The 12,793-nt window shown below is 38.6% G+C and overlaps 1 protein-coding gene across 1 annotated transcript in view; it reads left to right on the top strand.

Annotated features, from left to right (window-relative positions):
* itgb2 (integrin, beta 2) overlaps nt 1-12,000 on the top strand; it is a 28,324-nt gene extending 16,324 nt beyond the window's left edge. The window contains exons 7-16 of the mRNA XM_022221796.2: nt 960-1,118; nt 1,360-1,455; nt 1,551-1,640; nt 1,804-1,941; nt 3,376-3,566; nt 7,100-7,332; nt 8,262-8,481; nt 8,647-8,843; nt 9,860-10,026; nt 11,482-12,000. Of these exons, the coding sequence (XP_022077488.2) occupies nt 960-1,118; nt 1,360-1,455; nt 1,551-1,640; nt 1,804-1,941; nt 3,376-3,566; nt 7,100-7,332; nt 8,262-8,481; nt 8,647-8,843; nt 9,860-10,026; nt 11,482-11,547 (1,557 nt within the window). The 3' untranslated portion in view covers nt 11,548-12,000. The remainder of the gene's footprint in view (nt 1-959; nt 1,119-1,359; nt 1,456-1,550; nt 1,641-1,803; nt 1,942-3,375; nt 3,567-7,099; nt 7,333-8,261; nt 8,482-8,646; nt 8,844-9,859; nt 10,027-11,481) is intronic.
* The last annotated feature ends 793 nt before the right edge of the window (nt 12,001-12,793 follow it).

Below are 12,793 nucleotides of genomic sequence, written 5' to 3'. Positions count from 1 at the left end.
ACTGTTGTTTGTGTCTTTCTCTGTGTTACAGTATTCACCATTAAAAAGTCAGTGAAATCACCCATTATTATATTAGTATAATATTACAATATAAAATGTTCCTGTTACCTGTTCAATGCATTGTATGATACAAAAGGGCAAGTTATAATGGACCACTGATTTTCATAATTATTTCATTCCTCTCAAGCTCCACGTCAGAGCAGATTAAACAAATTAATATAAGTTTGAAGAATTTTACATGAACTTTTGTCAGTAGATGGTGGCATTTATATACAGGAAACAGAAAGTGATTTTCCCGAATAGGACTATAATGATGCAGTGTGACAGTATCTAAAATGACTGAATTAAATCAAATTGCAGATTATATGCAAAAACTTTTGTAGTGGTGTCAGACAAATAACCATAAACCATAAACCAAAATAGACCATAAAATAATGACTTACAGGCACACAAACATGCTGTATGAACAGTCATCAAGCCTGTACAAAGACAAAGCAATGAAACTAGAAAGCAATCCTGTGTCCTAAAAATTCTGTAAATAAGCAACGTGTTTGCATTAGCAAATAACATTTGATTCATATTAGGAACAACGTTAAGTAGCATTGGGTTTTACAAACTCCAAGATCTGTAAAAGTTAAAGACATGTAAAACATAAGTGCAGCATGATAGTATTAACTTAAAAAAAAAACTATTTCCCTTGACATTAATTGTTTTGATAGCCTAAACCTAACAGATGGGAAGGAGCATAACACACTAGCACCATCCACACAGGCCAGTGATAAAGGCGTAGGCAGCAGTTACATTTACTCCTGAATGTTAATCACAAAGCAAATGTTGAGGCATTTTGCAGGAGGTAGAGAAATGTGAACACACCTTCTTTATAGACAGTAAGTTCAAAAATGATTTTGCTGTTGTCCTTGAAGTTTCCTAAAATCGTCCTAATAAATGTTGTTGTTTAGGACAAAATAGGTTGGCGGAACAGCAGCACTCGGCTGATTGTGCTGACCACTGATGCTGGATTCCATATGGCTGGGGATGGAAAATTGGCTGGAATACTGGAACCCAATGATCAACAGTGTCACGTGGAAAACAACCTTTATACCAAGAGCAATGAGATGGTACATATAAAATCACTGGAGTTTTCTTTAGTTTAGTTTATTTTAACAGTGCTGGTTAGATATATGTGTGTGTGTGTGTGTGTGTGTGTGTGTGTGTGTGTGTGTGTGTGTGTGTGTGTGTGTGTGTGTGTGTGTACACTTCTATTTAAACTGCACAATTTTCAATATAATATAATATAATCTTGCACCGGATACACTACTGCCATCAAAAATAACTGAATGATTTCCCTGTTATGTGCAGGACTACCCATCAGTTGGACAACTAGCCACAGAGCTGGAAAAAAACAATATTCAGCCCATATTTGCAGTGACAAAAAATGTAGAGGATGTGTACAAGGTAAATTATTTTACTTTTCTTTCTACATATCTTCCTTTAATTCAAGTCAAAGTATGGTCTTACTCAAAATGATTTTTAATTGTATGTTTTTCCAGGAACTTTCTAAAATGATCCCAAAATCTGAGGTGGGAGTTCTGTCATCAGATTCTAAAAATGTTGTTCAGCTGATTAGAACGGCCTACGATGTAAGTTGGCAGTTTGTCATTGTGTATCAATTTGCAGCTTTTCTCTTTGTATATGCAAATATATTTTTAAAAAGTTGTTTGTGACCAAAGCTCTATTTCCTGATCATTCTGTGCTGTTTCTGTCAGTATCTCACAATCTTGTCAAATGTGTTATCTATGACAGAGTTTGTCCTCTAAAGTAACTGTGACCCATGACAGTCTTCCTGACAATGTCAGAGTTGTCTACACCCCTATATGTACACATGCAGGACCAGTAGGGGACAGGAACGGGGTTTGTGACAAAGTTCATGTGGGACAAATTGTAAGTATTTTCTTCTGATTATTTTTGTATATCAAATGCATGAGTTTTAGGTTTTACAACCTTATTTGCCACTCACCATGTCTAATTGTGATTGTTATTAATAACATCCTTCCATCCATTATCTATAAACCTCTTAAACCCCTTTAGGGTTGCTACACATAAAGACTTAACAATCCCACTTACATTAACACCCACGGACAATTTAGAGTTACCAATTAGCCTCAGCATGTTTTTGAACTGTCGGAGGAAGCTGGAGTACCAGCAGAAAACCCACACATACACAGGGAGAACATGCAAACTCCATGCAGAAAGATCCTAGGAAGACCAGGACTTGAACCAGGGATCTTCTAACTGCAAGGCAAATGTGCTAACCACCGAGCCCACCGTGCAGCTCGCATTAATAATATCCATTCATTCTCTATACACCGCTTTATCCTCACTAGGGTCGTGGGGGGTACTGGAGTCTATCCCAGCTGACTCGGGTGAAGGCAGGGGACACCCTGGACAGGTTGCCAGTCTGTCGCAGGGCTACATATACAGACGAACAATCACACTCACATCCACACCTACAGGCAATTTAGAGTAATCAATTAACCTCAGCATATTTTTTGGACTGTGGGAGGAAGCCGGAGTACCCGGAGAAAACCCACGCATGCACAGGGAGAACATGCAAACTCCATGCAGAAAGATCCCAGGCCCACCCTGGGGCATTAATAACATGAAAACCATAATTGGCATTATAAATCCTCACCACTAGAGTTAAATTAAACTCTTTTTTAATTGTAACTTTATATTATCTATACTGGTCCATACTGCGGGAAGTTAAAGTTACACATTTGAAAGTGTTAAATATTTGCAGCAGTTCTTTCAATACTTGAAATTTAGCACTACTCAGTACAGGTCAGTGTTGAGTTGACACAACATTCTTACTGCCACTTCATAATTAACTCTTTTAGAGATTATTTTTTGTTGTTTTAAAAAACCTGTAGGGGGTCAGTTTGTAATCCCCACTGCCACTCCACACACCATAGAGTACAACACAGAAAAAAGAAAACCTAATATTTACATCAAAAGCAGGACTCATGACATGAATCTTAGCCAAGACACTCAACTGAAAACCAACCCTAGGCATGTTGGGGTTATGTTTTTTAATGCTAGCAGAACACCTTGTTGCGAATTTGTGCTGTATAAATAAAACTGTATTAAATTGAACTGAATTAGACCATAGCTCAAGAAAGAATAAGTAACAAAGTGGACGTCCAGCAGAAGATGGCACCAACTGAGAATGAAGACTCAAGAGGAGCTAGAACAGAGAGATCCAATGCATTGAATATTAAGGAAGAAGAATGTCTAAGTTTTAACTTTTCAATTGCTGTCTGTACTTTTATAGATGGTATGTTTTTAATTGCTGCAAAAATGTTTGACCCTTTCCAGATTTCTTTTGATATTACCGTGACAGCAGACTCTTGTATGGAGGACAAGTCTTTCATCATCAGACCACTGGGCATTAAAGACAAATTGACAGTGACCTTATCTACCAACTGTGAGTGTCAGTGTAACGACCCAAATGACAAAACGCATCAACTCTGCACCAACAGAGGAAGCATCGTCTGTGGTATTTGCAGGTAAGGGCTCACTTCTTGAACAATTAATCAGTGTGTTGGGATACGTGTGGGCATACCCATGCTTTTTTATTGCATTGTGATTCTTTTCTGTTCAGAAGAAATAAGAAAGTTGCTTGTTGAAGTGCAGTACAACCTTTTAACTAGCCTAGCCGCACTAGACAACCCACGGCAACAAATTTAATTCTCTGCCAGGGTGGGTCTAGTTACCCTCCATAAGGCTCGAGGCTGGATTCTCCTAAAACTGGCCGACCAATCACCATGAAGTGTAGAGTCAGAAGGCGGGCGTAACAAAGTGACGACAGAGGCGTGACGATTCTGACAGAAACAACCAGCGCACAATAAACAGTTATCTTTCGACTCGGCTTTGGCCACAGCCCTTAAAGATTTGAAGCTAAAATTCAACTTGAAAGATAAACAAAGGACGGCACTTAAGTGTTTCATTGAGAAGAAAGACGTATTTGGACTTATGCCGACGGGATATGGCAAATCCTTAATATACCAGTTGGCTCCGCGGCTCCGCTGGTTGGGAAGCTAATGGGACTTAGCCACAATCCGCCGGTGCTCTCGGAACTATGTCAGCCTATTCGTTGTGTTGATTGGTTGTATACCTACCCAATTGCTGCAGAGGGATTTGATAGACAACCTTTTAGCCCGCCTCCCTCCCTGTCGAGCTTCCCTAGACCCTTGTGCCGTCAGAAACATGGGTCTAGCATGGCTAGGCTACCTTTTAACCCTAGTTCACACAAAAAAACTAAGTGCCAAATTTTCATGGTCTGTTTGTGTGGTGCGTTGTTGCTCAGGGCAGAACCACAGTAATGAGTGGGAGAAGAAGATATGGGGGGGTTTGTGAAAATCAGGCACTGTAAAATAAGTTGTTGGTGTTTTCGTGAAGAGCACAACAATGCTTAAAATGTACATGAATAGTTTTTTGTGAACTACCCTGACAGTACATGAGCTAAAATAACCTTTGACATGGTTAAAATGGGAACTTTTACAGGAACAATTAAAATTGTTGATTATCATTATTATTATTATTATTTATTCATAGACAAAGTCTGTTGTTCATAGCAGATTTATGCAGTAGGAAGAATGGTGTTCTTTAGTGCAATACATCCCTGCAGCCCTTGAGATACATCAGGACACATGCTAATATATCTGCAAAATCTGATTCCAAAAGTGTCCCAACTGAGCGCAGTGACACAAAGCACTGACACAAAGCACTGACACTGGCATCTACTTTTTGTGATGCTAACATGGATTTGACAACAGGCAGTACTAGCGCATCTCAAAAAATTACAAAATCATGAACATTTTTTTTGCTGTCATTTAGTACATAAAGGTAAACTTTCATACATTCTATGCCTATTACATGTTAGCTGAAATGTTTCATGAGTTTTTATTGGTTTAATTTTGATGATTGTGGCTTATAGCGCATGAAATCCAGTATGTTAAATTATTAGAATATTTCCTAAGATCAATATAAGATATACAATACAGAAATGTCTCACCTTTAAACAAGTATGCTAATTTATACACTCAATACTTGGTTGGGACTCCTTTACTGCATCAGTTCAGCGTGGCATGGAGGTGATCAGTCTGTGGTTTTTGCTGAGGTGTTATTGAAGCCCAGGTTGCTTTGTCAGTGGCCTTCAGCTTGTCTGTATTTTTGGGGCAGATTTTTCTTATCTTCCTCTTAACAAAATCTGATATGGAGTTCTATGGGGAGCAGTAATATCATGCTTGGCAAACCATTTTGCAGTAGTTTTATGTCTGGGGGCAAGTGCTAAATCCTTGTGAAAAAGCAATAAGCATCATTTGAAGTGCTGTAAAATCTTCTGGTCAATGGTGCATTGACTTTAGACATGATAAAATACAGTGGACCAACATTAGCGGATGATATGACACCTAAAATGATCACAGACTGCAGAAAATATACTCTGGACTTCAAACATTTTGGATTTTTTCTTAAATCACTGATGCAAAATAACAAACTTTTGAAAGATATTCTATTTTTTAAATGCACTAGTACACTTCTACTTAATAATTATTGTAAGATATAATTTTGAATAATTTACATTTTTTATGATGTTGCAAAGGGTCACACTCACTTTCTTCAACATTGGTGGTGCAGCAAAATACACTGCCATGTCTGACTATATACCGTTAGCCTAATAGCATAGTTGCCTAAGTCATGAAGGCCAAAAAATGACTTAGGCAATTATGCTATTAGGCTAGCGATACTTTAATTTGAGTAGTTTTCTAGAATTAACATCTGCAGCAGGTGTCTGCATCACTCTTTTTGTTTTGTTTGTAACAGCCTCTTCTCTCTTCTGGAATAATATGCAAACAGTAATGTGTAACTCCTTTCCTGTGAGTGATTTGCATTCACTATTGATGGTTAATTGTAGGAATGTTGTGGGCAGAATATGAGACTGTACACGCATTTTCTAGTTGATGTGGAATACGGTACCGTTCCATAGTTTGGGATCACTTAGAAATGTCTTTATTTTTGAAAGAAAAGCAGTTTTTTTCAATGAAGATAGCAAATCAATCAGAAATACAGTGTAGACATTGTTAATGAGGTAAACGACTGTTCTAGCTGGAAACTGATTTTTTAATGGAATATCTCCATAGGGGTACAGAGGAACATTTCCAGCAAACATCACTACTGTGTTCTCATGCTACATTGTGTTAGCTAATGATGTTGAAAGGATAATTGATGATTAGAAAACCCGCATGCAATTATTTTAGCACATGAATTAAAGTGAGAGTTTTCATGGAAAACGTGAAATTGTCTGGGTGACCCCAAACTTTTGAATGGTATTGTATAGAGGTAAATTTGCATGCAGAATACAATTACAAATCTTATCATTTTTAAACGTTTGACAGTTTCTCTGCATGTGATTAATGTAGCTTTGCACTGAGACTAGCCTTTCTCAGTGCAAAGTTTAGAAAATACACTTGCACCTTTTTAGCACATCAGTTAATACTTTGTATTAACTTTAATACTTTAACACTTTGTTAAATTTGTACACAAAAGAAGTACAGAGGAGATCATTTTGTGACTTGAAAAGATGTTGCACGGAATACATTAAAAAGTAAGAAAAAATATTTTATTGAATTTTATAAAATGTATCATGTACTATCAGTGGCGTGCACTGATAGACACCAGGAGGAAAATGATCAAGAGAGACAAAGAAAGGAGCTACATGTCATTTACAGTGTCACAGTACCGTGTTTTATTGACCATTTGAGTGTTATTATTAAAATAAGTGCTGTTACAGAAAATGTGTTCCTGATTTTTTATTTTTATTTTTTCAAATCTCACACTGTTATATTAAGGCAGCCAGTGGTTTTACACACTGCACAAGATGCCCTTTATTTCCACTGAGCACCTGCCCCCCAAAATGTCTGTGCACGCCACTGTGTACTATTGAGGTGAAGGCTGATGAAAACTATTTCTTTTCGAACAGTTTTTAGTTTTCTTTCTTTGTTTGAGGTTTTATTGTGCTAGCTAACCTTTTCTTATTCAGCTGCCAGGAAGGTTTCATTGGTCAGAACTGTGAGTGTGACATCGGTAAAAGAGATCAACACTCGCTGAGAGCATCCTGTCAGAGGAACAATGGCACTGAGTGTGAGGGTCGAGGAGACTGTGTGTGTGGCAGGTGCCAGTGCCACAGCACAAACCAGGGAAGCAGGTACCATGGTGAATTCTGCGAGTGCGACGATGAACACTGTGAGAACTACCAGAACAAGCTATGTGGAGGTAGAGTTTCAGCCATTTTCAAAGCATCTGTCTTTCACAGCCAAAATAACACTTTGCTTCCTAACATCTGTATTTGTTTGCATTCATGTTTGCTAGTTCGCTGTCCTTGCTGCAGAGTGCGACTACATGCAACAAGCTCAGGATTTCAAACAACAGGAAGTGAATTAGAAGACATAAGGGGTCACATGCAAAAACTGACCCAGACTAGACATGAACGGTAGATGTGAAAGCACTCTCGTACAGTGGCAGATTTTGCTGTTGAAGTAATTCAGCCACAGGCTACTTGTTGGCCCCAGAAACCAATTCTGAAGAACAATAGTGATTCAGAAAGCTCCACCCTGCAAGTTGACAGAATTAGTTTTTTTGTCTTTGAGACTTTGAACACTGCTGTTTCAGGATGGAAATGGTCAGCCATGTTGACACCTTCTTTCACTGCTGATTTGTCTTATAGCATGTTAAAAAATACCACATGGACATTTGAACCTGGTAAAAACCTCCCCAGGGAGTGAGGATTGAGTATGGGCATTAACAGAATGCAGCCACATTGATTACATATTTGACATGGTGTCAATTAGCATGTGGCCAATTTAAAACGTTTCATAAATGCTAAACAAGTTAGGGAGGCAGTCAGACAGAAGTTGGCAGTTTCCATTCAGTCAGGCTAATTCAGTGTTCAGTGTAAAAACACAAGGATGCTCACAGGTTGTCTGTTCCTCTTGCTGCCAAAAATATCAGATTAATCCTTGATGGCTATTGATGTTGTGATTTTCTCCTTATGAAAGTAACACGAGTGATTGACGAATGAGAATTTAGTCGGATGAGAGCTTATCCACCAACCAATCGACCACTTGCTGTTGACACTGCAACCCTAATTTTTACATTATTCAATTTTGATTTCAGACTAACTCTCCTCTCCTTGCTACTTGTAGGAAATGGCAAGTGCAACTGTGGCAAATGTGAATGCTATCCTGGTTACGAGGGTTCTGCCTGTCAGTGCAAGTCGTCTACGGACGGCTGTCAAACCGCAGACAACACTGTGTGCAATGGCAGAGGGAGGTGCATATGCAACCGCTGTGAATGCAAGGAAGGATACCAGCGCCCGCAGTGCCTGCTATGTCTTGGATGCCCAGACCCATGCCAGACCAAACTGTAAGGACTCTAAAGTGCCACTCAGTCTTCACTTTCAAATTATTATTGAAGGATTGGTTGACTAAATTTCAAAAGGAGACTTCAGTTTTTGATCATGAAAGAATTAAGTAGCTCCTCATTCTACCTGTGTTGATTTTTGACTCTAAACTTTAATTTTGTTTTCAGGAACTGCATTGAATGCCTTGGCTTTGGCTCTGGTCTCTGTATGGATTGTAAAAACATTACTCATAGGCTGGTTGACAACTTTGCTATATCAGGCAAGGAGTGTCAGCAGAAGGACAGTGAGGGATGCTGGATTAAGTTTAAACTGAACCAGCTGGTTGGAGAGGATCGTTACGAGGCTGAAATTCTGAAAGAAAGAGGTACATTTCTGATTAAACAGCAGAAAACTCAATGGTGAATCGTCTGGACCTATTTACAGCTTCTCAACACATTCACACAGTTTCTGTGACAGTGGTGGCAGGTGCTGGCCTTTCACTGAGAGCAACATCAGGTTTAGTGTCTTGCTCAAGGACATTTGGCATGTGGTGGGGCTGGGGATTGAACGGCCAACCATGCAATTATTTGGGCAGCCAACTCTACCATTTGAGCCACAGCTGCCTATAAATAGCTTACAAACATTTTAAATAACTGAAGAACATTTTAATTGTGTCAGTGTAGTGTTAACACAGTGCTAACGTGGCTACAATGACACTTTTATCACACTGATGTTAAGTAGGTGTGATGCTTACCATGTCCATGCATGCTAACATTGGCTAATTATTTGCACAAAGTGCAACTTAGACTGAAAAGACATTTTACAGGTATTTTGTCAGGTATTCAATGCATCAACATGCTAGCCTGATGATAATTGTGAATGAATAGTCAAAGATTCACCCAGATCAGCACAAGAACTTGAACATCTGAACCAAATTTCATTGATTGCTCCTCTCACAGTTTTTCACTTATTCACAATTAGTCTCTCTGAGTGTTGGTAGGTCCAACATTTTGGTCTTGGCTTCATATCTCAACAATAGTAAGATAAATTACCATAAATGTCTGTGCAAATTTCCATGGTAATTTATCCAGTAGTTGAGTTGATGAGATATCAGGCTGGACCAAAACACTGAACCAACCAACTTTCATACAGACGAAACATCAATAAGTAGGGAGAGGTGGCATGAAATCTGTATCAGATGTTCTAGTTCTTGTGCTAATCTTGGTGAACATCTGACTTGTTGCAACACCATCATCAGGCTAGTATGTTGATGTATCAAATACACAACAAAATACCAACATTGCCTAAACATTGCCCACCATAGATCACACTTTGCTAGAATAATTTGTTCATTATTCTTGAAATATGTAAAACTTGCTGATATTTTGATTTTTCCTCCAGACTGTCCAGAACCACCCAGTGTCATACCTATCATCGCAGGGTCCATTGCAGGTGTGGCTGTCATTGGGATTCTACTTTTGATGCTGATCAAGTTGCTCATCCACATGAAGGACCTGAAAGAATTCAGGAAATTTGAAAATGAAAAGAAGAAATCCAAGTGGGCAGAGGTGAGACTGTTTATGCGAATGTCATTTTTTATTATCAAAAACAAAATAGAAACTATGAAGACACAACCAGCATAGAATTAGAACTTTTATGGTGTTACTAGTTTTGTTACCTAATTTCTAGTTTAATTTCTTTGCCAACAGCAATCAGTTATACATGCTGTTAAAGCCCCAAATGTCCTTAAATTTAGTGGTGATAAGTCTGAGGTCATTCAGTTCAGTCCACCAAATTCCATCAGCTCTGTTAAAGCCAACGTTGGCGAAGTGTCACATAATATTAAGCAGGTTGCGTGAAATTTTAGGGTAAAATGTGATGCTTCTTCTGTTTTCATAATCGAGTTTAAAATGTTTTAGCTAAATATTATCTCTAAAATTAGATTCTTTCTTTCAGTAGATGAGCAAAGAGTTCTACATGCTTTTATCATTCTCGGTTTGTTACAATGCACTTAGAAAGCTTTTAGCCAGGACCCCTCCCATTATTTCAGTTGGTACAAAACACTATAGCATCATTTATTACCAGGATGAAGAGTGCTTGCCTCCCACATCGACTCCCTGTTACATTTTGAAATTATTTTATAGGTTGAATGTATTCTTAATTTTTTTTGTCATAATTTGGTTTCATTTTTTATCTTCGAGAAGCACACTGTAACATTGTTAGGAAACGTGCTATAAAAATGAACTGTGTTCTTCTTAATAAATTTAATTTCATATGACAGATAATAAAACAAGCTGGCATGTTAGCCAATCAGATCCAGCTCCTGAGGAAAGCACCACTAACACTAGCTGGGTTTCCATTACCCTTAGAAATGCGCAAAATGTAAATAGCGCAATAAAAAACTGATAATGGAAACACCTGAATCTCGAAAAAGGACTAAAATATCACTAAAAAGTTTTTACGACCTCATGAGGTGGTTTTTCAGACGTTTCGATATTGAAAAATATCGCAAAAGCGCAATGGAAACACTTTTTCCGCAATTATACGTCACTGGACGTGACGTACCTGGTCACATGACCAGTTCTCTTGGAGTAAACATGGCGCGGTACGTGTGGACAGAAGATGAGATCGACTTTTCTTGCCATTATTCTTGAGAAAAACATCACTGCCATACTAGACAGCAAACAGCAGAGGAATGCAGAGTGTTATAAGGAGATAAAAACAGGTTTTGGGCGTCCGTCTTCCTGCAGTGAAATCTCGCGGGATGATATTATACAAGAGTTACGATGCTTCTGCCCAGAACAACCTTCAATGGAAACACGTTCAAAGTGCAAATATACTTTGTCGAAATTTTAGAAATATCGCTTTTATTTTGCGAAAAACTGTAATGGAAACCCAGCTGTTTTGTTGTAATTTGTATCTTCCACATGATGTTAAATCTTCAACTTCAGTCACTTCAAGACATGACTAAAAATATCCTAGATCAAAACAAATATTTTTTATCATCTCTCTGTTACTACTAGGCTGACAACCCACTGTTTCAGAATGCCACCACCACTGTGGCAAACCCGACCTTCACTGGAGAGTGAAGACTACTCCTGCAGCACAGACAGAGGACCGTAATTAAGTACCTTTTTCTAGTTATGTCTGTTTGATAATATTCATGCATTATTTGCAAATATCCATATTGTTGTATTTACTTGTATTAATGGTGACTTGCTTGCTTCTTTTATATAAATTACTGTTGCTGTCTACTCATGGTCTGCATATGTACATATTTGCTCATTGCTTATGATATTTTTGCATGAGACATCTTGCAGTATGGCTCATAATATTTACATTGAGAGACTTTGTTATTTTACAATAGAATGTAAGGGCACATATATTTTGGATGTATCATAATAGAACAGTAGTACTTAATTTATAGTTCAAAGTTTTCTGTGGCAAATAGTTTTAGTGATTTTAGAAAAATGTATTCTAAGCATATGTATGTAAAATCAAATTTGACATGGCGGTTAAATTAATAAACAATCACAAAGTTTCATATTTTCACAGTTTGTATTTTTGAAGGAATTGCCTTCAGTTGGTACTGTTGTGAGTTCAAGCATGGGGTTACCAGTGGAAGACTGGAAGAAAAACAAGTGTGGACAAACAAGCATCGATAGAACAACCAACCCCCAAAATAATTTTGGTGTTTGGGTGTATTCAAGGTAACGTGAAAGGGATTTTCTACTCCTTTTATGCCATTGCAAGCCCTTCCAACATCTTGCTCTCAGTTACATACGTGACGTAAGTTAAATCATGAGGGCTTAGTTCTTAAAGGGGAAATGAAGCACTCAGTCAAGTCAGCATAATTCACTACATACCTTAAAAGATGGCAGCGCTCACAACTGCTCTCCCAGCCAGTGCCTTGAAAACAGACTGATAGACAGCCTTAGAACCTACAGCCTTAGAACCTACAGCCGTCACAAACTCCTGCGGATAGGACAGGAGTTTATACAGCGCGTTACGGCTGAGTTTATCGACTCACACAACATCCCGACGGGCATAGCAAGAACTACCGGGTCTTTGTGGATCACCATGCCCGCGGAGAGGTGGCGTAGGCGGCGTCGAGAGAGCAGGCAGAAGCGGGGCTGCAGGGCCGGAGTGCTAACGCGGCTACGGAAACAACCACACAAAGCACCGCTTCCGAGCATTTTTCTCTCGAATGCACGTTCCCTCGCCAACAAAATGGATGAACTGAGACTCCAGGTCGCAGTCAACAACATTGTTAAGAACAGCTGCATCATTTTGATTATGGAATCCTGGCTTAACGTATCCGTACTGGACTCTGCT

This window comes from Acanthochromis polyacanthus, chromosome 14, assembly GCF_021347895.1.
Source record: "Acanthochromis polyacanthus isolate Apoly-LR-REF ecotype Palm Island chromosome 14, KAUST_Apoly_ChrSc, whole genome shotgun sequence".
Lineage (NCBI taxonomy): Eukaryota > Metazoa > Chordata > Actinopteri > Pomacentridae > Acanthochromis > Acanthochromis polyacanthus.
Note: the sequence above shows the minus strand (reverse complement) of the source record. Positions and strands in the feature narration are given on the sequence as shown.